This window comes from Prunus mume, linkage group LG2, assembly GCF_029339155.1.
Source record: "Prunus mume cultivar Tortuosa linkage group LG2, ASM2933915v1, whole genome shotgun sequence".
In the NCBI taxonomy this organism is placed as follows: Eukaryota; Viridiplantae; Streptophyta; class Magnoliopsida; order Rosales; family Rosaceae; genus Prunus; species Prunus mume.
In genome coordinates, this window is record NC_142699.1 from 37973316 (window position 1) to 37999198 (window position 25883).

A 25883-nucleotide genomic window follows, 5' to 3' on the forward strand; every position below is an offset into this window, starting at 1 on the left:
TGATTTGACTACAAACATTTTAATTAGACACAATAAAAACCTCACACGTCATGATTTCATCTTGCCACGTTGGATTTTAATTCGATATTTTCGACCCTAAAAAAATAAATAAACCTTTACTTCGATTTCTTACCCTTTGGTCTTTTCTCCGCTGTTCCTTGCAGGTCAAACTCAAGCACTCTATCAATAGGTTTGTTTACTCTTTCTTGGAAGGAATTTGCTTAATTGATGATTTGTTTCATGCCTCCATCTGCTTGATTTTGTGATTTTTTTTTTCTTCTGCTGGGACTATAAGATGCGGAAGAGGAAGAATTCTTCTGGGCTTTTGACTTTTGCTGTATTTGCAGACTCTCGCCTTAGGTTTTGCTGGAGAAAACGCTTTGTATATTTTGCGCAAGAGCAGAAGAGCGAACTGGTTGTTGTCTTCTTTCCCGTCTCTCCTCTCACTTTCATTCTATGTCCCAAAACAACTCAAGGGGCGAATCCCGACCTGCCCCAACCCAAGAAGCTTTACCAGGTATGAGTTTTTGTAACACTCTGATCGAGTAATTTAATCAATGTTTAATGATTAAAGTTCTCAGCTTTCTATTCTTCCCTTGCTTTTGGAGATCAGGCAATTGGCAGTAAATTTTGGTTCTTTGGAGTGGAATTGGATCCCTCGTTCAGCCAATAGAACTGCTCATGAGGCAGCAAGGATTGGAAGTGGAGCGGTGGTGCAAGTTAGCTGGGTCGATAGACCACCACCGTCTCTGGTCAGCATTTTGGTAGCAGATGGTCTTCCTGGACCTCCAGGCTTTTGAGTTTCTTTGTTATGCTGTCAAGTTTAGATAATTTCTCCACCTAGTTGGCTTGTGGTTAGGTGGTATCTTTCTTGAAGTAAAGCCCAGTCACAAACTCACCTCAAAGAAAGCCCAAAATCAAAAAAAAATGACAAAGGCCCAGTACAATAAATCTTCTTGGCCCAGTCCATTGTTGCAGGGGCTGGGGTTTAGCCGCCCCACGCCATAAAATGGGTATCTTAGCTGAACAGCGTTGCAGACTCTCACAGACGCTAAGGAGGTTCGTGGATGGTTTGAGTGACTGATTTTTCTAGTTTGGGTTTTGGGGTTGTATGAAATGATATCGTCTTTTGCTTCTAATGATGTTGTTTCTACAAAACTTTCGTTCTCCTGAGCTTGTCAGTGCTGAGAAACTGGAGACCTGAACTGAAGAGCATTCTAAGAAGATATATATTTTTTGTTCATCTTGACTTTGAATTTGGTTCTTTTGTTAAGTTTTTGCTAATAGTTGTTAGCTGTGGTTTTCTGAGTAACTTTGCTGTGTTTATTAAAGAAAATCTTCTTTTGTTTCTAATCATGAAACATTCAATTCTCCTGAGCTTATTAATGCTGAAAATCTGGAGACCTGAACTGAAGAACATCACGAAATGATATTCTTTATATAAGTCGTTCTGTATCAACATTTGCGTTACGTTTGAATGTTCATCTGCAAAATTGAAAATACTAAAAACCAAATCTAGAAATTATAACCCACCTCTGTTTTTGGAGAGGAAAAACACTTGTGTGCAACGGGTTATCAATCACGCCATGCAATGCATAATTACTTTTTCACTTGTTGGAATAGCAATGTTTTGCTATTCAGTTTCATGTTTTTCTGCTGTTTTTGAATTGGTGATTTGCTATTTTGTTCCTTAATCGTTCATGCTTTTATCTTCGAGTCAATTTTTGTGATTGATGTACGGTAAATTAGCGCCTCCAAAACCTGATGCATTTTTCTGCCCAAACTTGTTGAGTACGTAGAGAATAGCTAAAATCCAGATTGGTGAATGAGCGTTTGGACTAATTAATAAAGGAAAAGATGATTGGACCCAAAATTTTAAAAACGAAGCTGAAAGAGATCTTAAACCCCAAGAAGCAGCGTAATAAGGCTTTGGTCAAGGCAACCCGAGGGCTCAAAAACATTTCAAGTCCATTCCCCAGAAACAAAGCCTTGAAGCCACGCACAAGGAGGGGAGCTTTTATAATGAGGGATTTTGTCGTGACTAAAACCTAAATTTACTTAAAAGGAAAAAGGTTGGAGATCAGATTCCTTGTTTTAACTGGTATACTTCCACACCACATCCACAACTCCCACTAACTTACTATTTACGTGTCACTTGGTACCTACCTACAAGCCTACAATACAATGCCAAATTGCCAATGAGATGGGAAGAACAATTTTAAAGCAGAGCATTCATTTGTTGCACTTTGTCCTTTTGCCTCACTTGTTTCAAGTCTTTACTTCCTTCCTGTTGGTTTTACTTTGTCCTTTCACTTTGGTTCAAAAAAAGAAATTCATAACTATATAAAACCTGATATCCATGAGATGCAAGGAAAGAAATTCATAACTATAGTTTTCATGGATTCAGTCTTTTTTTATGCCATATGAAACAAAAAAATTGATTTTATTTTGTCCCCTACAATTTGCAGTTTAATTGAAAATCAACGGAAACCCGGAATTTTGGTAGGAAGGAAAAGATGATCGAGATCATAACAATAAAGAAAAAGATTGAATAATATGTTCTGTAATCCAAGAAACCCACATTAAATTTAGAGAACATGAGCGGCGTTAAGGAGCGGATTTTGGGAGTAGAATTTGATTGAGAACATAGACTAAAAGCGGTGATGGGGAACTTCAATCTAAGTGGATAATTATTGATAATATTCTCTGAAAGGGGGGGAAATAAAATCTATCATCCATCCATATTACACGTGTACAAAATGTACAATATGGCCATACTACCGTAATATTCTATAATCTCTCCTTCATGTTGCCATACTTTCATGTACCTCTTAAAGGCATAAGCGGCATTTTAGTTTTATAAAAATAAAAAATAAAAATCCTCCAAGGGAATGCCAGCTAGTGTGTAATGGGTTTCTTTCTCCAATTACTGTTATAGGGTTTCTTTATAATATTACAGCTAAAAAGGGGAGAGTCTTATAAAATACTGAAATTTGAAAGGCCTTCTTTGAAGTTGATATTGGCACTCCATAAAACTCAATTTGTCCCAATAAACAAAACATTAGAAAGTACCAACTTTAGATTTCTCCAAGGAAAGAGGCAAAAGAGTAAGCAAATCTCATTTGCCTTGCTACATTAGCATTTTCATGCTCCAAGATAAGATGCAATAATAGGTAGGCAAAATATGCATAGGGTTCGTTTGAGACTGCTTCTCTAGGAATAACTTATGTTCATAAGCGCTTCTAGTAAAAATGATTTTATTATAAAGATGTTGAATCTTTCATAAGAAATCCAAGCTTTCTGAAAAAGCACTTGGGAGTGCTTCCTGAATAAGCACATAGCAAGTCCTTCTTCAAAAAGCGCTTCCATAATCGAGAAGGACTTCTATTTTTTTTATTTTTTATCAAAGCAGTCAAAAGCGCTTTTAGCACTTCGAGAAACACTCCCAAACAGGCTCATACTCTCCCAAATAAGGCATTGTTGCTTACTTCAAAGTGAATAGGTATATTGAACACCATATATTTTTATTATTATAAAATACTTTTTTTTTTTTTGTGATAGGTGAAATGAGGTAAATGTAAAAGATGAAAATAAATAATATAAAATTGTATTGCCCGGTCCATTGGAGTGAGCAATTTTTTTCCACGGGGCTATTGAATAGGCAACATGCCACATCAGTCTATATAGTACACTTTTGCCTACTTCGTTTGCCTACCCTTGGAGATCCTCTAATTACTTAGGGGCAGAGCAACCTCTCGTTTTTTTTTTCCAGACATTGCAAAAAGAAAAGGGCAAAGAAAAAGGATAAAAACGATTAGGTCTAGCTCTCTATCATTAAGAAAAAGTACATATCACTCTGCTTTTGAGTTATATAAAGAGGCGAGCATGGCTGTGCTTTCTTGTCTCTTATAATCCAGGAATTCTATTTACACTCCATTTGCATTGCATGTTAGGGGTGGGCATAAAAACCGATAAACCGATCAAACCGACCGAACCAAACCAAACCAAACCGAAAAAGAGTATTTTTTGACCAAACCGAAAAAGTCAACAACGGACTCAACCAACTGGTTAACGTTCACCTTCGTCTAATTTTATAGAACCAAGAACCCGAACCGAATCGGCACTATTTTAATATATATAATTATTACACGTGGCGTTGTATGATTGGCCCAAAATTATTAATGTGAGATCGCTTGCAGCATCCTCACGCATTTTTTAAAATTTCCTTAAGTCTCCGTGTGAGTCACACGTGACTCTCTCTCTTCTCTTTCTCGCACTTCTCATCCTCTCTTCAGTTTTTCATTTCGTTTTGACCTAAGAGGCTGTGACGACGCCTCTCTCTCTCGACCGCCTCTAGTTCGATCCTCTCACTCTCAGTCGATCACCACCGCAGCCTTCATCCCTCCACGCAGTCGCTTCTCTTCTCTTATGTGTTCGATTTTTTCCATCGCGTCTTTGCTCCGTGAACTCTCTCTTTGCTCTCTCTTCTTATCTCGATTTTTCTATTTTCTCTCAGTCTCGTTTCTGATCACCGACGACATCTATTCCTCTCCTGCGATTTCGTCTGTGGGTTTCTCTTTCATCACTCAAAGAGATGAGAGCATCATCTTCCTTTGAATTTAGGGTTTATTGTAAATTAAATTTATGGTTTTTTTCTGTTAAATTAGGCTTGTCGATTTGGTGGTTGAGGTTAATGTGATGATATATTTTTTCTGTTAAGGTTTTAGCCTTTAGGGTTGTCGAATTAGGGCTGCCACCAATTAGTAGGTTATGCTGTGTTTTGATGATTATTTGAAATTGACAAAGAAATTATGAACTGTAAGTATCATGCATTATACAAATTAGGGCTGCAATGAGTCTCTCTGATGAATCCCTTAAGGTTTCGCAATTAATTGACAGCAACCAAACAGAGACATATAGTTTTACAGTAAACTGATTTTGGTAGGTTTTTAATTTTTATAAACGAAAATTCTAATTAGTCTAATGTACAGGATGTGACTATAAAATGCAATCGGATAATTAATCAGAGACCTTGCGAAATAGTAGGTTTTTTTTCCCAAAATATTTTTATTAATCATGTAAACTAATTACATAATTGTTAAGTGGAAACTTGCATAATAATGATATCTTATTCTTAATGATGAAAAACATGCTTGAAGCTAATAAAGCAGGGCTAAATTGCTCTAGCTTTGTATTGTCTTTTTATTTGCAATCTGACATTGTTCATGCTTGATACTTCAATTTTTTGAACGAATTATGGTTAGTTACATATTAAAGATTAAGGCATGCAGTTCAGATATTGGTTTTAATTTTAGGACTTTTTTTAGAGCAATGGGTATTTAAGGTTATTTGGTTTGGAGGCATTGAAAGGAATGAAGCTTGTTTGTAACCTAACCCTTTTTTTGATTTCATTCACAGTTGTTTAGCGTCGTTGCTGCTGCTGAGCGTTGAAAGTTTGGAAAATTTTGCTTAAATGGAGGTACATATTCGCTGCTGCTGATAATCTATTTAAATCTGTTTTTGTAATCTGTTTAAATCTGTGTTTGTAATATGTTTAAATCTGTTTTTGTAATCTGTTTTATAATCTGTTTTTGTAATCTGGTTTTATACTCTGTTTTTGTAATATGTTTTTGTAGTCTGTTTTTGTAATCTGTTTTTGTATTATGTAATTTGTAATCTGTTTTTGTAGTCTGATTGTTGGATAGGATATATGTTTCGGGAGTTGTATGCATAGTTTAAATCAGTTTTGACAGTTTAAATCTGTTTTTTTTCAATCGGATATATCTTTTAATATGTTTATGGGTAGTTAAACTTTGTTTGGCTATGTTTAAATATGGTTTTACTCTGTTTATGAATAGGAACCTGCTTCTAATGAGGCTCAAATGCATGGGAATGATGATTCTCTACCTTGTAGTGATGCTGTTGTACCTCCTACAGCAGCATCACAAAATCCAACACCATCACCATTAGAACCTAGTACCGGAAAAAGGAAACCTTGTAAGAAGGAGAGTGATGTGTGGGAACACTTTGAAAAGTATGAGTTGGTATTGGATTTGAAAGGGGTAGATGGGACTAAAAGAAAGGAAATTGAAAAAAGGGCTAAGTGCAAGTATTGTAGTGCTACTTATGCTAGTGATACCAAGAAAAATGGGACTAGCAACATGTGGAAGCATATAAACAAACAATGCTTGCAATATCCTTATAGGCACAAGGATAAGAGCACACGGACGCTCGCATTTGATGCATCCAAGGGTAATGCTCTTGTTTCTAGGAAGTTTAACAAAGATGATTGTTTGGATGCTTGTATTAGGATGGTGGTTCGAGATGAGCTACCTTTTAGCTTTGTGGAGGGTGAAGGGTTTAGGGAATTTTGTAGTGTTGCATGCCCACAATTTAATCTGCCATCTCGTAGAACTCTTGGAAGAAGATTTCTAGAAATGTACACAAAAATGAAGGAGAAGTTGAAAGTTGATCTTCATTCACATAGAATATGTCTTACAACCGATACTTGGACATCGGTTCAAAATGTGAATTACATGGTGTTGACTGCCCACTTTATGGATTCCGACTATAAAATGCACAAAAGGATCTTAAATTTTTGTGTAATTGATAGTCATAAGTGGGAGAGCATTGGGAAATTGCTTGAAAATTGCTTGATTGATTGGGGACATGAGAAGATACTCACAATTACCGCAGATAATGCAGCTGCCAATACTAAGGCAATTGAATATGTGAGGAAGAAAATAAATGGGTGGAAAGATTCGAATAGTGTGTTAGGAGGAGTTCACATGCATATGAGGTGTAGTGCTCATATAATCAACTTGATAGTTAAGGAGGGTTTGAAGAGATTAGAAAGCTCAATTGTGGCAATCCGTAATGCGGTCAAGTTTGTGAGGTCCTCACCTTCTCGGTTGAGTTACTTCAAAATGTGTGTTGAGACGGAAAAAATAGAGTGCAAGGGGTTGGTGGTGATGGATGTGCCCACTAGGTGGAACTCCACTTATTTGATGCTTGATGCGGCATTGAAATTTCGAAAAGCCTTTGATAGAATGGGGGATGATCCCGATTCTTCCTACTTAATGTACTTCAAGGAAGATGAAGGAGATGACGAGAGAATTGAAGTCATTGAAGGAAGTGGGAAAGGGAAGGGAAAGTCTAAGTCTAATAAGAGGGTGGGTCCACCTAATGATGAAGATTGGGAAAAAGCCGTGACATTTGTTATGTTTTTGAAGACCTTCTATGATGTCACGTTGAAAATTTCAGCTTCTTTGCATCCAACATCACACTCAACCTTCCATGACTTGCTTGCCATAGATGGGGAGATTCGGGAGTTGTATAGATATGATGTTACAATTTCTATTGACAAACGGATAGTCATGGATACTCTTTTAAATGATATGGCAGCATCAATGAAGAAGAAATATGATAAATATTGGGGTGAACTTCATAAAGTGAACCCATTCTTGATGATAGGAGTTGTGATTGACCCCCGATTCAAGCTTCGCAATTTGAAGCACATCTTTGAAGAAATATTTGAAAATGACCCTATTTGTGATAGATTGGTGGCTCAAAAGACAAATGAGGTTAAACAACTTCTTATGAATATGTATGAAGTGTATAAGCCTTGTAGTAACAATATGGGTGCTACTAGTACTACCAATGAGAGTGGTGGTAGTACTAACAATGAAACCGACTCTTCTTTGGTTTTTGGAGGTCGTAAGCGAAAAACCATGATGGAAAAGTGGAAAAAAATTCAACAAGAGAGTGAGAATGTGGTTATAACACATGAAGTGGATAGGTACTTGTTGGATCCACTTGAATCCATTGATGAGGAGTTTGATATACTAGGGTGGTGGAGAATAAATGGGCTCAAGTATCCTACTTTGGCATCAATTGCAAAGGATGTGCTTGCAATCCCTACTTCCACAATAGCTTCGGAGTCTTGTTTTAGCACAAGTGGGAGAGTGATTGACTCGTTTCGAAGCTCATTGTCTCCTAGGATGGTTGAGGCTTTGATTTGCTCTCAAAATTGGATAAGGTCCGAAGATATATCTTCATTGCAATATGTGCCAAGCATTGAGGAGATGGAGTTCTATGAATCAATTGAAATGGGTAATATTTTCATTTATATAAGTATATTTGAATCTGATTTTGTTCTTATTTTTATGTGTTCTAACTCAAATTGGTTTGATTTATTTTATTATATTTTGTAGAAATGGGGAGTAAAACATCCACGACAAATTTGAATAAGACTCTCCCTTCTTAGTGTGATTAAGATATGTTGGAAGGTATTTTTCTTGCATCTTATGTTAATTATGATTTGTTGATGGTGAAATTTTGTGTTAATTCTTTTAAGTGTTGTGCAGATTACTTTGTTAATGCTTTTGGAAGAATGGATGCAGCAGATTTTTTGCAAGGACATTATCTTCATGTGTATTTTTGTGATGGGTTGTAATATTTAATTTCATAAGTTTAATTTGGTTTTTGTATTATTTTTTGTAATGGTTTGTAAGAAATTATATTTCTTTTCCTTGGTTGGTTGGTTGAATGTGTGTGTGAGATTTATTTAGTTTAAAAACTTAGATTGGAATGATGGATTTTTATAGGTTAAATTTACATAATTTCAGGTTTTGAATGTGAGATTTATTTAGTTTAGAAACTTAGATTGGAATTATGGATTTTTATAGGTTGAATTTACATAATTTCAGGTTTTGAAAATGAAGTAAAAAGTGTTTTGGGCTTGTTCATGAGAATTGAATAGGTTTTGGCAATTTGACAACAAAAAAAGGGTTTTGGGCTGAAAGTGAATCTGATTTGGGCTTTGTTTTGCTAAAAAAATTTGATTTGGGCTTTTTTTTTTTGCTGAAAATAAATACAATTTGGGCTTTTTAAAATGGTAAAAATGGGCTCAGGCCCAAACCGAACAAAAACGGAACCGACCCGAGAACCGAGCCCATTTCCGGTTCGGCCCATTTTCGGGTTTCTCCCTAGACCCGACCCGACCCGAGAACAGAGCTCTCCTTCGGGTTGGCCCGCGGTCGGCCAAATTTTGACCCGACCAACCGTGCCCAGGGCTATTGCATGTATATATATCTCAACAGAAACTCTTAGATTTAAGGTCATTTTCTTTTCTCATTTTCTCTTTAATTTTTTTATTTTATTTAAAGCAGATTAGCAGTGGTTTGGTCTTTGCATCTATAGCTTTATTAAATTTTAATTTCATTTCTTTCAGATGGATGAAAGAAGATGGTAAGACTTAAACATAGACTGTACGGTGAATATTTTGGGAAGAGTTGGTATGGAGTCGCTGCTTTTGGATGTGCCTTTCGTATGCAAGTCGTGGTACAGAGCAAGCCTCAATCCTTCATGCTGGGAACGTCTCATTTTTCGAGACATTGAAATTTGCTATTTCGAATTGGATTATAATTTTGAAAAATCGGTTGATGACCCCTTGCTAAAAAGATTTGTCCACCAATATCTAATTGATGAGAGTCATTTCTCGATCACTGCGTTTATTAAGTTTGTCGTCAATCGTAGTAAAGGACATGCTACTGCTCTCAGGCTACCTCTGTGTGCTTCAGAAATAGACTTGAAATATGTTTCAGATCTGTAATTTTCTCCTCCAGTATTTCAGCATTTATGTTAATTTTCTTTTTGAATGTTCTATTGAGTTTTAATTTGCTCTCCCCACATACAATTGGGTCATCGTAAAATGTTTGTTTTTGCAGGTGTGGTGACCTCAAGGGTGTTGGATTGCCTTAGTATTTAGTTTGCGACAAATCAGGTGTAATAACAGAGTTGATTGGTAAGTGGAAACGTTTGGAGTGGTCGACGTTGGGAAGCAGCTATGATTTGGTGAAAATCCTCTCACAGATCAGCATTCACTGCAAAGATTTTTGGGGCTTACGTGTGTCTAATAATGCTAATATTGTTAATGATGAGGCTATTGCAATTAATGATAACGTGCATCACTATCAAGTCAAGATTCTTTTCCACATAACAGGACAAGATTCCTTTTCAAAAATAGGTCCTTTTAGAAGAATCACTTATCGTACACAGGCGCTTCTCCGCTTCTCGCCAAACGAGCATCATCGTCGAGTTGCATCGCTTCTTCTTGACTTCAAGAGTTTGAAACCAACTCACAGTGCTCTTCCTCTCTCAATCGTATGCTCAAACCCTAGATCTAAAATTCCCAAATCTCAATTTCCCCTCCCAAGTTGATTTCCTCTTTTCAATTTTGAGTTTTCAGATATTATAGTGGTTGTTTTGTTAGAGATGGGGTCCACAAATCCACATCAACAGGCCCAATGATCGTTTTAGCTACATCAGTTATTAGAGGTGGGGTCCACAAGATACGTCACAACCTTAGATTGGTGGGAAAATCCCACCAATTGAATTGACCAATATACCCCTGCCAAGTCATCATTTTAACGAAACTTGGGATGGCGTTGATGGAAAGTGGTTAAGTGACACATGAAACCTCGTCAAGGGGCAAAGTGGGTCACTTTAACTTTGAAGGGTTAATTGGGAATTGACTAATGTTTGGCACCGTAGCAATTAAGCCTTATATATATACAATGAGTTTTGGTTGAGGGACACCGTTGTAGGGTCCACCATACATTGTATTTCATTAATCCAAACCATCTATTTTATAGATTCATTTGAAGATCATCTCTACAAAAAAAAAAAAAAAAAAAAAAAAATCACTTGAATCTGATATCATTTGACCACTCAATTAAATTATTGAATTTTTAGAACATTCTTAAAGTAACGTGTTCATTGATTTTGTAGGACACCACTAGATGTCTAAATGGTTTCCGATTTGTCTCATTTTTTGCAAGGATGATCTATAAATGACGACTACGGTAGTTCGATTGTTGGAAAAAAAAATTGAAGGGTATCCTGAAGGGTGTCCTAAAATAACATTATTTGAGAGATCCCTCAATAGAATTTATACCATTATAAAATACTACGGCAGGACGGTCAAGTGGTACATTTTGTACACATTTTTTTTTTGGTGATCAAATAGAAACTTCATTAGATAAACTTCAATGGTACAATCGAAGACATCAACAAAACATCTAAAATACCAATCCCAAGAGAGCAACAAACTAACATGCTAAATGCAAAACTAAAGCGAACAAAAGCGGCACTAAAACAACTAGCACACATCACCACAATTAGACATAAGCCCAAACAAAGCCCACAAACCTAACATAACCAAAACCCTAAAATAACCCATGAGCCTAAACAAACCTTACCACCACCATTTGAAGAAGCGCTGTCACAGACACACCCACCATCGCATCCATAACAAATCTACGGAAAATATGATTTCCAATGATCTACCTGCGCATAAGAGCGAACAAATAAATTAAAACAACAACTTTGCCAAAGAACAATTGGGTGATTTGCAACAATCTCAATCAAAGACGACGTAGAATTACATTTAGAGAACATGAGCGCATTGGGGAGCGAGTTTTGGGAGTAGGATTTGATTGAGAACATAGACTAAAAGGGGTGATGGGGAACTTCAATCTAAGTGGATAATTATTGATAATATTCTCTGAAAGTGGGGGAAATAAACTCTATCATCCACCCATATTACACATGTATAAAATGTACAATATAGCCATATTACCATAATATTCTATAATTTCTCCTTCACATTGCCATACTTTTGGGTTTTTTTTTATTACTAAAAGTCATGTACCTCTTAAAGGCATAAGCGGCATTTTAGTTTTATAAAAAAAATAAAAAATAAAAAAATTCTCCAAGGGAATGCCAACTAGTGTATAATGGGTTCCTTTCTCCAATTACTATTGTAGGGCTTCTTTATAATATTAATGCTAAAAATTGGGAGTCTTATAAAATACTAAAATTTGAAAGGCCTTCTTTGAAGTTGATATTGGCACTCCATAAAACTCAATTTGTCCCTTTAGCAAGTGATTATTATTATTATTTAGTGATAAAAACAACATTCACTACTACATTTTTCACTTTGCGCGACGAAGAGAATTTCGCGCAAAAATACATTATAGTCGCATTAAATTTTAGCGCGACAGAAACTTCATCGCGCAGATTCCGTCGCGCAAAAATCGTGGAGAAAGACTTTGCGCGACGAAAAAATATTGGTCGCTCAAAGTGACTTTGCGCGACGAAACATATTGGTCGCGCAAAGTCACTTCACACGATTTAAAATCACTACTACGTTTTCCTATTTGCGCGATCGCATTTTGCGCGAAGAAGAAGTATTCGTCGCGCAAGAGATCAATATGCGACGGAAAAACACAATCGTCGCGCAAAGTGTGAAAAAGTTGCGCGACAAATTCAATTTGTCACGCAAGATAACTTTGCGCGACGAATAAAAATCTCGTCGCGCAAAGGGGGGGAAAACGCTGGAAAGTTTTATGGCGCCAAAACCTTGCGTGACAACAAAGTCGTCGCGCTAAATTGTTTTGCGCGACGAAAATAAATTTGGTCGCGCAAAGTTACATATCATCCCCCAAATTTATCTCGGCGACAAACACTTGCTCGACGACGAATCGCCGCAAAGAGATCTTTTGCGCGACGATAGGAGAGTCGTCGCGCAAGAGTTTGGGCTCATACTTGCGCGACGGCTTCCTAATTTTGCGCGACAATAAAGGCGAACACGCTGCGCGACGAAAATTGGTGCGTCGCGCGCAAAACTGGATGTCGCACGGGTTGCGGACGGAAGAAATTTTTTGCGCGACGAAACGGGACATATGCGAGACGAAACGGGATTTTGCGCGACTAAAGTGTCCTGTTTGAGCGACGGAGGTTTTCATTTTGCGCGACGAATTATGTCTTCGCGCGCAAAAATCTTCTTCTTCATATGCTGGTTTCGCCATTGCGCAGGCGCACTTCAAAAAAAACCGTGCTCGCTCTCGCCGCCTCTGATCTACCGCAGCTTCTGCTTATGCTGGGAGTTGACTACGGTTATTAGGTATGTATTTGTAGTCGTTAGTTTGAAAGTATTAATTTAAATTAACACTAACGCAATTAATTTCGTTGTTTGTAGGGATAATTGTAATTTGCGATTGGTGGAAAACGATTGAGAAGGTATTTGATAATTTTAATATTTTTTGTTGTGAAATTATATTTATATTATGTTGTTAAATTGTCCGTTACGTAGCACAATGTGTTGTGATGTACGAAGTTAATTGAAATTAACTTCGTACTTTGTTTTTTATTGTATTAAAACTTAGTGTCCCGTTCGAGATTAGTTGGATTTCGTGCATGGATGCGTAATGCATGACTGCGGTCCAATTAATTCTTGAATTGTCCCATTATTTGGACAGTTTGGTAATGCATAGTGTTGTCACGTAATCTACGGCTACAGTGACTAGGTTTCGATTGTGAAATTTCGTGTCATCTCGCACGCTTCGGGTGGTACGAGGTATTTATACCTATGCCCACCTCAAGAACTCAGACGAGATGCTGCTGAAATTCTTACACGTCGAAATCTAATCTCATGTAGCCGTAGGTTACGTGACAGGACTATGCATTCCCGAATGGGATAGGACCCTTATCGGAGGCATAAGGTGACATTACAACTTCGTATGAAGTTTTTGTAATTGTTGTGTTCTGATTGTGGTTCCAGGAATTATGAGCAGGTGTGGATACAACCTGAATAGATGCGCAGACGAATACTTGGATGGAATCGAGGATTTCATTGAGTTTGCACGTAGACACAACCCGGGTGCAACTAGAATCCGGTGTCCTTGTAGGAGGTGTAACAACACATTGTGGGAGACAATTGAAAATGTTGGATTTCATTTAGTAAGGAATGGAATGATTGAGACATATAGCATTTGGAACCTTCACGGAGAACAATTAGACAATGCTTCGTCTTCAAATGCCATAAGAGTGGACAATGTTGAACCTATTGTGGATCCTAATGAACAAGTGATGGATATTATAAACGATGTTTTTCCATTTGCATCGACGAACATCAATCAGGAAGGGGAAGATGACGTGCCTACACCAATGGACAGTGCAGAGTTCGAACAATATGAAAAACTATTAAAAAATGCCAACCAAGAGTTATACCCGGGGTGCAAGAGCTTTTCCGTTCTCACGGCCATTGTGGAGCTAATGCACGGAAAAATAAAATATCGTATGTCGAACTTGTGTTTTGATTACTTTTTGGGGGTTTTCAAGAGAATGCTTCCGACGGACAATTGTTTGCCGAAAGACCATAAACACGCGCAGAAGGTGTTGAATGGTCTTGGATTGGGTTATGAAAAAATTCATGCTTGCAAAAATAATTGCATGTTATTCTACAAAGAGTATGAAACATTGGATACATGCCCTATATGCAATGAGTCGAGGTTCAAAATGACATCTCAGAATAGAACGACTAAGATCCCACAAAAAGTCATGCGTTATCTGCCTCTGAAACCTAGGCTTCAGCGATTGTATATGTCGACGATACTGCTACGTACATGAGATGGCATAAGGAAAACGGGTAGACGATGATGTGATGCGGCATCCTGCAGATGGGGAAGCATGGAAAGAGTTCGATCGAACGTTCCCTGACTTTGCTGCTGATCCTCGAAATGTTAGATTGGGACTTGCCACTGACGGATTCAATCCGACGGGTTCTAAACCAACACCACAAAGACTTGGCCGATTTTCGTATTTCCATATAATTTGCCGCTTGGAAATGCATGAAAAAAGAATACATGATGTTGACTGTTTTGATAACTGAGGATCCTGGCAGGTCAATCGATGTTTACTTAAGGCCGTTGGTTGATGAGCTCAAGGATTTATGGGCAAACGGTGTACACGCACGATAAATCCACTGGGAAGATGTTCACTTTGCGGGCAGCAGTGATGTGGACTGTTAATGATTTTTCCGCATATGCAATGGTTTCTGGGTGGAGCACAAAGGGTTATATGGCATGCCCTATGTGTAAGGAAGATGTAACTTCTAGTTGGCATGCCGGAAAAGTTTGTTATCTTGGTCATCAGAGATGGTTGCCATGGGACCACGAATGGCGGGAAAAGGATAAAGAGTTCGACGGGAACACAGAGCCTCGCCTTAGACCTAGAGAATGGTCTGGTGATGACATCTTGGAACAGCTTAACAATTTGGATTTTGCTCCGTTCGGCAAAACAGTTAGTCGAACCAGACCTTCTACACATATGAACTGGACGCACAAGTCTATGTTCTTTGAGCTCCCATATTGGTCGAAACTAAAATTGAGACACAATCTCGACGTTATGCATGTTGAGAAAAATGTGTTTGACACTTTGATAGGTACGATTCTAGACATCGAGGGCAAGACAAAGGACACGATCAAAGCTCGTCTTGATTTGGAAAGAATGGGCATACGAAGAGGTTTATGGATGAACAGGGACGGTGATAAAGCTAGAAGGGATCTGGCATTTTTTTCCATGAAACCGAATGACAAAAAAGAATTTCTAAAGTTTGTATCGTCGGTAAAGTTTCCCGATGGGTATGCTTCTAATATCGCGCGTTGCGTGAATGTTGACGGGGGTAAATTTACTGGACTTAAGAGCCATGATTGCCATGTGTTTATGCAACGGTTACTTCCTGTGGGTATTCGACACCTATTGCCGGAAGATGTGGTGAAGCCGATCATGTTGTTGTCCAGATTTTTTTCCCAACTGACGGCAAAAACATTGCGAAAGACGGACATGCATCAATTGCGCCATGACATTGTCCAAGTCCTATGCAAGTTTGAGATGATATTCCCTCCAGCTTTCTTCACAAGTATGATCCACGTGATGGTTCATTTGCCAGAAGAGGCATTGCTTGCTGGTCCTGTCAACTATCGTTGGATGTATCCAATAGAAAGGTATATAATCCTCATCATTTGTTTATGCATCATTATCCAATTGAAAGGTATATTATCCTCATAATTTGTACCATATCATTTTCTTTTCGCAGGCTGCTTGGAGAACTGAAAAAAGATGCAATAGGGCGGAAGGGTCAATTATAGAGGCTTGGGTTCAATATGAGTCGCTTACTTTCTGTGGAATGTATTTACAAGATGTGGACACAGCTTTCAATCGTCCTCAATGCAATAATGACGGAGGTGTGAGAAATGAGAAACTTTCTGTTTTTGCCCAAAGAGCACGACCATTTGGAGATCCTGTACGAGGAAAGTCGTTTTCCATAAATGACATGCAGGTAGCACATTGGTTCGTACTGAACAATTGTGATGAGATAATGGCATACTTAGATGAGCATGAAGAGATGATGAAGCGAGAACATCCATCACATTTGTATGCCACGAAACACCGTGAATTGTTTCCACAATGGTTTTTGGAAACTGTAAGTTAAAAGTGTTTTGTAATTGAGATATATATTGTATTATTTAATGTTCTCAAATTAACATGTGAATATTTTTGTATAATATTAGGTCAACAAGTTGAAATCATCGAATTCCCCCACTTACAGTGAAGAGTTATATAACTTGGCGTTCGGCCCGATTCGGGCTGAATTGTTCTCGGGTTGCCATGTTAACGGCATCAAGTTTTTAGGGGCTGCACGAGATGACAAGTTGTGTACGCAAAATAGCGGTGTCCATGTCCTAGGTGGAGGCGAAAGTACGGACATTGATTTCTATGGCAAACTGACAACGGTCGTGCAATTGCTTTACAAAGACCGATACCAAGTAATCATGTTTAAGTGTCGATGGTTTGATACAAACCCAAATAGGCAGGGAAGTGTTAAAATCGACCATGGCTTAATATCAGTGAACATTAACAGAACTTGGTATGATGACGACTCTTTCATTTTGGCAAACATGGCAAAACAGATTGTGTATCTAGATGACCCTAAAGCCGGGAGCGGTTGGAAAGTTGTTCAGCATATGGATCAGAGGAACGTGTATGCTATACTGAACTAGACCTAATCGACAATGACGCCATCGACCACGACGTCACTGACCAACGTTTGGAGTCTTCCATGGAAAATGATGCAGAAACACTTCGAGATACAAATATTATACAAGAACCATTTCAGGTTCAAGGAGTGTCTTCAATCGAAATACCGATTCAGTCAATTACAATTGACCTTGGTGATCTTCCGCGATATGATGTTCCAGTGGGCCCGAACTACGAAAGTGATGAGGAGGAGGATTGGGAAACCGAAAGTGATGATAGCGACGATAACGAAGGTTATTATAGTTCAGATGATGAATAATGCAATTTATTAGTGACTACCCATGTAAATAGTAAATTTAATTTTGTGTATTTTAATTATGGTAGTGTAAAGATGGCAATCACAAATTAAAATCAAGTTGCACACAATTTGAATTTGACTTTTTTAATCACAAATTTAATCATATAATATATACATTGAATCTAACTATTTGAATTTAAGTGGTATTTATGAATATAAGAATTAGGGTTTTCTCTTGTTGGAGTTGAAACTATTGAAATTGAAAGAATACAAAAAATTGAAACAAGCATGAAAAATTTGAAAAATTAAAATCAAGAATTCATCTCTCTTCGCGATGTTCCACGCTTGGCTACAGCCCATGTGATTTTGTCCTTCTCTTTCTCAAGAGGTCAAACTTTGTCATTGCAAGTCATAAAGTTAATTAAAACCTTTTTTTTTTAATAGGAGAAAGTTCATTACTCTATTATTAAATGACGAAAACCCCCCTTTTTTAATAGGCAAGATATAATTTTTGCCTACTTCAAACAAGTTTCCAGGTTTTTTAAATAATAGAAACTATTTTAAAAATACTTTTGAAAATTTAAAATAGTTTTTCAAGACCATAAAAGAATTAAATACTATATATTCAGTCATTTCATAAATAAATTAAAAAAATTTAAAACTAATTCTTCACAAAATAAATAATACTAAAAACAAAATACAAATTGCAGAAACCGAATTAAACTAAAATATTTTGGTTTTCCGAGAGATTTGCGCGACGAAATTAATTTCTACGTCGCGCAAGTTGTCCACATTTCCCGCATTTCCCGTTAGGGTTTAGGATTTACGGATTTATTTATGGTAATCTTGCGCGACGAAATTAATTATCGTCGTGCGTAGCGCATTTGCGCTACGCAATTAATACCTTTGTCGCGCAAGATGTCGAAATTTTTGGCAGCTTAGGGTTTAGAGGTTCGAGAATCTTGCGACGAAATGTCATGTCGTCGCGCAGTGTCGTTAATTCGATGATTAAAATAGGGTTAAATGTTAAAATGGTCCCTGTGTTATAGTCATTTGGCAAATTTAGTCCCTGTGTTTTTAATTTGGCCAATTTAGTCCATGTGTTTTACTCCGTTAGCCAATATTGTCCATTCTGTCAAAATATCATTAAAAAATTCATTGACATTTTTATAAGTCATAAAAAAAATTATTAAGTTCAATTTACAAAATTAAAAAAATCTGAATACAAATATAAAAAAATCTGGAAACCTAACAACCTCTATGCCCTTCTTCTCTCGTGCCGTCACCACCACCACACCCATCACTGCAACCACCATGAGCAGTCCCAACCACCACCTATTCTCTCTCTCTCTCCACCCCACAGAATTTGTAATGCGCTTGAATGAATTCAGCACTGATGGATGCTTAAGCTGCATCATCATAGAAGGCACAAGACGAATTAAGTTCAAAGTCATACCAGAACAAATCGATATAATAAACTGTAAAGTTATTAAAAAATAATCATATATACCATCCAAGACCTGTAAGCATTATCAACATCATCTCAAACAACCTCAACTTTGAAATCCTTATTGAGCTTCTTCTAGGGAGGTGAAGATGATTTCATGGCATCAAGCCAACTGTTGGACTAACATTATCGAGCTTTCCTTGCTTTTTCCTGGGGATGTATCTGTACTTGCCAGAGGAGAATGATGCTCCTTGCTGTGAATATGGCAACAAACTAGAATGGAGGCCTAGTCTTGATTTAGTTCTCGGTGGAGGCGGCATAAGAGAACGACATAGAGGCTGTTGGGTTTCCAGATTTTTTATTATGTAATTATATTTAATTTTGATATTTGTGTTCATAAATTTTATTTATTTGTAAACTGAACCCAATAATTTTTTATTAATTTTTAAAGCTTTAATGAATGTTTTAAGTTAATTTGACGGAATGGACAACATTGACTAACGGAATAGAACACAGGGATTAAATTGGTCAAATTAAAAACACGGGGATTAAATTGGCCACATGAGTAAAATACAGGGACCATTTTAGCATTTAAGCCATTCAAATATTACCTTGCACGACGCCATTATTTTTGCTGTCGCGCAACACATCATTGCACGACGAAATTTAGTTTTTCGTCGCTCAAGGTGTCCAAAATATAGGCGGCCCTTTGTGAAAAAATCGCGGTTTTTTATTTTCGTTATCGTCTCCAGATTCAAACCCTAGCTCGAACCCTCTCAGACTTCAACCCTAGCTCAACCCTAAACTTCGATTTCAACCCTCGAACCCTATCAGTTTAAATCCCGCTGAACCCTCTCGCCTCTCGATCAACCCTTTCGCCTCTTGCCCTCTGCTTCAACCTCTCGACCTCGCACCCTCTCACTTCGAACCCTTTCGGCCTCCTTCAACCCTCTCAATTCCCTCCTTCGACCTTCGAACCCTCTCACACCCTCTGAGCTCTCTTATTCGAGCCCTCTCAGACCCTCTCTCATTCGATCCCTTTCACAAATTGCTCGATTCTCAGTGACTCTCGCATCTCAATATCGTATATCTCCTCTTCCTCTAATTGCCTCTGGATCTGAATTTTGAATGAACAAAATTAGGGTTTTTTTTGTCCTAATTAAAATTTGGGTTTCATGAAATTATTTAGGAATTCGTTTTTAATTGCGCTGTATTGTTTAGGTTCTGTTATTTGATGGAAATTAATTAGGGCTTTTGTAATAATTGGGTTGTTTTTAGGTTCTGTTGTTGGTTTGCATGTAGTGTTTAGGTTTTGGTGGATGTGATTGTGAATGTTGATTAATTGGGGGATTGGGGCTTTGCTGGAAATTGGGACTTTTGCTGTTTAAGTGGCTGTTTTTAGGTTCTCTGTAGGTGATGCATTTGCCGCTTGGTGTCGATTATGCATTCCGTGTTGCTGATTAGATGGATTGTTTTTAGGTTCTTTTTCGTGTTATGCTGTTCAGTTCTTGAATGATGATTAATTGGTTATGTTTCTGCTGCTTCAAGGTTATCATTGCTGGTTACATTTTGGTGCATAAATGGTAGAACGGTATTATGCTGGTTATAGTTTTGTTAAACTGCATGTATTGGTTGTTGCTATTAGTTGTACAATGTAGCAAACTTTTTCAGTTTTCTCTCTTATTACGGTTTTAGGCATTTTCTGATGCACGAGCATGTATTAGGATAATTTGTTTTCCTATTAGTTTCATTTCTTGTTTAGGTTTTAATTTTGTTTGTCAATTGCGGTTTCTTATTAAACTAGGAACATGAATGCTTGGCTGGTTAATACATAAGCAAATAGATATGTAAATCTGTTATATTATTTAGATATGTAATATATATATATGCTTAGTCCGAAGGTTGGTTAGGATATGTTGTGTTCTTCAATTAGTTCTTGCTTGTTCCGTTGTGCAGATGTCAAACCTAATTAGAAGTCGTAAGGCGGTGTCGGCTGCACATAGTTCGCCTCCCCCGCAGCCATCGCTGCCAAAGCTCCAGCAGAGATGGACCACTTTCCAGCTTGGTCCAAGGTGTCCGATGCGCCGACGCCATCAGCGCCGGTGGCGCAACTCGTTAGCGCCAGCGTCGTCATCGCCACCCAAAGACTCTCGACACCATATCGATGTGACGCTTCATGGGTCGGGGTCACAACCCGGTAAATATTTCCTTCACCTCCAGTTCTTTTGGACCAATATTTTCTAGTTGCATATCTTATTTATTTAATGTTCATTTCATATTTCTTTGCAGCGAAGAAGAACACTCGGGGACCGTGTCGGCAGTTGAAGACGGCGAAGGTCACCCGGGTGACCAACAATCGTATCAACATTGAATACGACGAGGGGCATCGAGCAGCCTCGATGGCGGAATTGCATAGCTCTTTGGCCCACGACATTGGTCATGTCGTTCGGACCCATTACCCTATGCAATGGAAGTCTTGGAAGGTCATACCTGACGAGGTCAAGATGGAGGTGCGCGAACATTTGTCGGTATGTATCCTACATTTTATTTGTTTGTCCTTCAAATTTTATTTATTTATATGCCTGGTCTATAATGAATTTATTGCAGACGAACTACAACTTAGAGGACCTCGATGATGAGTCATTGGCGTACGTCAATAGACTTTTTGGTGAGAGGTACAAGCAGTGGAAGAGCGACTTGCACCACCATTTTCAGGCATTTGATGATCCGCAAGTCGCTCTTGAAGAGGGTTGCCCGACGGAGCTTGAGGGTCGGGAGGATAGTTGGGCGTGGCTCTGCGCTCATTTTCTGGCACCCGAATATGTGGTATTTTTATTTTTATATTAATTGTTCAAACTTATTACATGTTTCTTACTAATGTTTATTTAATTTTTTCTATTTCATTTCAATTTCAACTGATACGTTTATTTTTTGTGTAACAGAATAAGGCCACAGTAAATAAGGGCAATAGGAAGAAGAAGACTCTTCTCCACCATTCAGGTTCCAGGCCCTTCTCATATAGGATGGACGCACGACGACGGGTAATAATAAATTATTTTTATATCCAATTTTGAATATGTAATTAATATTAATTTTTATTTTTCGTACTAACATTTTTCTTGTCTTGTTCAATTCAAGCGGGGTCCAAATTCCCGGAGATCGACGTCTTTGGCGACGTTTATGTTCGACCTGGGAATGAGTTGGCCGAGTCCATTCATGTAAGTATTCTTTAATTATAATTATTATATACGCATTCAAGTGTCATGGTTAATATATGAATGTTTTAATTCTGTAATTTTAATTAAACAGACGACGATGGTGGAGAGGAGCCAGTTGGTTCTTCAGAGTCCGCCTCCCAACTTCCTCCCGATACTCCGCTGAGTCTGTGCATCCTCCACAGGATGCGGGTTTCAAATCTTGACAGAGACGTTGGATCGACTCTCGGGAGGAGGCCCGAGACATATTGTCGAGGATGGGGAATGCCCGCGGCGGAACCTATACCCGCTTCATTGTCGCGATCAAACGAGGTGATTGCTTTGACGCGACGGTGGCGAGCTTAAGGGTCGATGTCTATGATTCTAGAGTCCCTTGCTTGGTCAGGCATTCCAATCCCGCAGTTTGGTTCCTCCTCGACCTCCCAACCCCCAACCTGCCTACGGACATCTACCCCGCCAACAATGCCCAGACGTCCGAGCCGCATCTCGCAGACGACCACGTTGATTTTGGAACTTTATTCGATTAGTTTTTTATTTGTTATTACATTTTAACAATTTTTCTTGTAATTACATTTATATTATTTTATAACATTTCTTTTCTCTTCATTACATTTGTTTAATGCAATTTTCTTTTATTGAAAAAAAAAATTAAACCAAAATTTAAATTTAAATTAACAAAATAAACCAAAATTTAAATTTAAATAAAAAAATATTTCTTTTTGCGCGACGAAAACCATTTGGTCGCAAGAAATTAAAAATTAAAAATAAAATATTTTTATTTTTGCGCGACGTAAAATATTTCATCGCGCATATTTTTTGCGCGACGAATGTTTTCCGTCGCTTCAAGATTGCGTAACGAAAACTTTTTCGTCGCTCTAACTTTTGCGCGACGAAAATTGCACGACAAAAATGTCCCGTCGCGCAAATTTTGCGTAACGAATATATTTTAAATCGCACAAATGTTTGCTTGCGACGCAACATACTGCCGTCCCCTCGCACATTTTGAGCGACGAAGGCTAATCGTCGCGCAATTTTGCGCGACGAAAGAAATGTTTTAGTCGCGCAATGTTTTTCTTCACGAACCGCGCGACGGATGCTGCTCGACGACATTTTCGTCGTGCTTAAGTTTTTGCGACTACATCCATCTTTGCGCGACGGAATTGTTTTCGCGCGCAAACGTAAAATGTAGTAGTGAATATTGGTCTCGCAAAGCGACTTTGCGCGACGAAAAATATTCGTCCCATTTTTGTACGCGCCCAAATTTTTAGAATTTTGCGCGATGAATATTAATGTCAAAGCGAAAAATTTTAAAATATTTTTAAAAAATTCGCGTCCCATTTTTTATACCCGCCCAAATTTTTAGAGTTTTGCGCGACGAAATATTTTGGTTTTTGACTTTTTGTTTTATTATTTCTTTAATATTAATTTAATTATATTAATTATTTCGAATTTTTAATTTTTAAATTTAATTTAATTGTATGATTTTTTTTGTTACTTTAATTTAAATTGATATTAATTTAATTATATTAATTTATTCAAATGTTTACTTTTTAAATTTAATTACTTTAATTTAAATTGACATATTCAAAATAAAATTACATATGAAAAATAGTGATCAAATTATCCAATAAATATATATATATATATAATATTCAAAATGTACACATAAATTAACAAAGTACAATAAAAAAAAAGGGATAATCTCCCCTAAAATTGTTATACCACAAATCCAACCCAAACTCCAATCCCTCCCCTTTACTCAACCCCAAACCCCACACAAACTCAAAACTAACTCCAAAAACACATATTAATGAAAAAAATTAAAATTTGGAGAGAATCTACCTTTTGGCAAGATTGAGAGTGAGTGAGAATGAGAGAGAGAAATGAGTGTGAGAGAATTAGAGAAGATAGTGATAGAGAGATGAGAGAGTGAGTGAGAGTGAGAGATAGTGAAAAGAGAGATGAGAGAGTGAGTGAGAGTGAGAGATAGTGAAGAGAGAGATGATGAGAGATTAAGTGAGAGGAGTGAGTGTGAGAGAAATGGTGGGATTTGGGGAGAGGGAAAGAGAGAGGAGAGGAAAGAGTAGAGAAAGACAATGAGAAAATGGTGGAGTTATTTTCATTTTAAAACCGTATCACTTTGCGCGACGAACGACATTGTTGGTCGCGCAAAGTTTTGCACGACGAAAAATATTGGAGTATTGGTCGCGCAAAGTTTTGCGCGACGAATATTAGTATATTGGTCGCAAAGTCAAAAAAAAAATCCCGCGTCCCATTTTTGGTACCTGCCCAAATTTTGAAATTTTTATGCGATTTAAAAATACATATTGGTCGCAAAAGTCTAAAAAATTATATAAAAAATTCTCGCGTCCCATTTTTGGTACTCCAAATTTTTGCACGACAAAAATATATATTGGTCGCAAGAAAGTCTAAAAAAAATTTTTTTCATCCCACGTCCCATTTTTGGTACCCACCCAAATTTTTAGAGTTTTGCGTGACGAATTGTTGGTCGCGCAAACTTTTGAGAGACGAAAAATTGGTTTGTAGCACGATATTTATAAAAATAATTGTTATGAATAATAAAATTATTTTTTTTACTATTTAAAATATAAATAAGGTTAAAGCTACTTAATAAATGTATATATTAATTTCTTAAGTGTTATACGTACAAAATAAATAAATTTAAAGCTACTTAATAAGTAAATAAATATATATATACACACACCATTCAACGATCCAACCGTCAAACTTGTTTGTATATATTTCAAGATCTTATACCCCAAAAATCGTAAAAAACAAACATTCGGAGACCTAGTAACGGGACAAAAAATTTCAACGGTTCTTAATGAAAAATCACGATTTAACGGTTATTTTAACTCCGATTTTGATGATTTTTTACAGCTACACTCCTTGACCCTATATGAATACAATGAACTAATTCGATCGTCAATTTAAAATATTTACACTAGTGGATACCACAAAATCTTATGTTATATTTAACAAAAGTATAAATAAACTCTTAATTGTTAGTGAATATATTGTTTTGATAGCATACGCATTCTACGAAACTAGTTTGAACAATCCAACCGTCAAACTTGTTTGTTTATACTTCGAGATCATATACGCCAAAAATCGGAAAAAATAAACATTCAGAGATCAAGCAATGGGACAAAACTTTTCGACGGTTATAAATGAAAAATCACGATTTAACGGTTATTTTAACTCCGATTTTGATGATTTTTTATAGCTACACTCTTTGACCCTATATGAATACAATGAACTAATTCAATCGTCAATTTAAAAAATATATTTTCTAATAAAAACCCAATCCAAACTACAATAATATATTTTTCTAACAAAGATTTTAAAAAATAATTTATTTAATTTATTTATTTTTATAAGGACTTTGCGCGACGAAGTTAATTCTTTCGTCGCGCAAAGTAGCTTTGAGTGACGAATTGTTTTTCGTCGCAAAAGTCGCTTTGCACGACGAACTGTTTTCGTCGCGCAAAGTTACTTAGAGTGACAAATTTTTTTCGTCGCGCAAAGTTACTTTGAGCAACGAATTATTTTTGGTCGCGCAAAGACTTTGAGTGACAATGTATTGTCGTCGCGCAAAATTTGGTCGCTCAAAGTCACTTTGAGCAACGAATTATTTTTCGTCGCAAAAGTTGGTCGCAAGGTTTTTAGCGACGAAGTTTTGAGTTCGTCGCACAAAGTGTCTTTGCGCGACGAAAATTTGGTCACGCAGGGGTTATTTTGTAGTAGTGATTAGAAAGTACTAACTTTAGATTTCTTGAAGGGAAGAGGTAAAAGAGTAGGCAAATCTCATTTGTCTTGCCACATCAGCATTTACTCCAAGAGAAGAAGCAATAATAGGTAGACAAAATATACATAGGCCTCGTTTGTGGCTACTTCTCTAGGAATAACTTATGTTCATAAGCGCTTCTAGTAAAAGCGCTTTTATTATAAAGATGTTGAATCTTTCATAAGAAATCCAAGCTTCTTGGAAAAGCACATAGGAGTGCTTCTTGAATAAGCA

At 37.2% G+C, this 25883-nt stretch overlaps 1 protein-coding gene, 1 long non-coding RNA gene, 1 other non-coding gene and 2 pseudogenes across 5 annotated transcripts; all 5 read left to right on the top strand.

The window, feature by feature from the left end:
* The first annotated feature begins 79 nt into the window (after nt 1–79).
* LOC148920237 (uncharacterized) lies at nt 80–1256 on the top strand. 2 transcript variants are annotated; one of them, XR_016124385.1, is made up of 3 exons: nt 80–190; nt 348–517; nt 614–1256. It is a non-coding gene; the product is annotated as an uncharacterized LOC148920237 (long non-coding RNA). The 2 variants fall into 2 exon arrangements; XR_016124384.1 differs by lacking the exon at nt 80–190 and having other exon boundaries at nt 197–517.
* On the top strand, nt 1132–1215 carry LOC148920238 (small nucleolar RNA Z159/U59). Its single transcript, XR_016124843.1, has one exon. It is a non-coding gene; the product is annotated as a small nucleolar RNA Z159/U59 (small nucleolar RNA).
* A 7820-nt stretch (nt 1257–9076) lies between the features above and the next one.
* On the top strand, nt 9077–13633 carry LOC148920239 (F-box/LRR-repeat protein At3g48880-like; annotated as a pseudogene). Its single transcript, XR_016123574.1, has 4 exons — nt 9077–9118; nt 9233–9609; nt 9729–10164; nt 13625–13633. The product of XR_016123574.1 is annotated as an F-box/LRR-repeat protein At3g48880-like (transcript).
* An 899-nt stretch (nt 13634–14532) lies between these two features.
* LOC148920240 (uncharacterized) lies at nt 14533–20090 on the top strand (annotated as a pseudogene).
* A 723-nt stretch (nt 20091–20813) lies between these two features.
* LOC148920241 (uncharacterized) lies at nt 20814–22007 on the top strand. Its single transcript, XM_089044571.1, has 6 exons — nt 20814–20823; nt 20916–21154; nt 21234–21452; nt 21569–21666; nt 21763–21844; nt 21936–22007. Exons 2-6 carry the CDS (start codon nt 21026–21028, stop codon nt 22005–22007), a joined length of 600 nt encoding a protein of 199 aa, XP_088900697.1. The 5' UTR covers nt 20814–20823; nt 20916–21025.
* The last annotated feature ends 3876 nt before the right edge of the window (nt 22008–25883 follow it).

Bases quoted from the DNA above. Each gene is read 5' to 3' on its own strand.
- LOC148920241 (XM_089044571.1), top strand. From the start codon at position 21,026: ATGGCGGAATTGCATAGCTCTTTGGCCCACGACATTGGTCATGTCGTT. The intron at 21,453-21,568 runs GTATTTTTATTT...TTTGTGTAACAG, and splicing joins TTCTGGCACCCGAATATGTG to AATAAGGCCACAGTAAATAA. The intron at 21,845-21,935 runs GTAAGTATTCTT...TTAATTAAACAG, and splicing joins AGTTGGCCGAGTCCATTCAT to ACGACGATGGTGGAGAGGAG.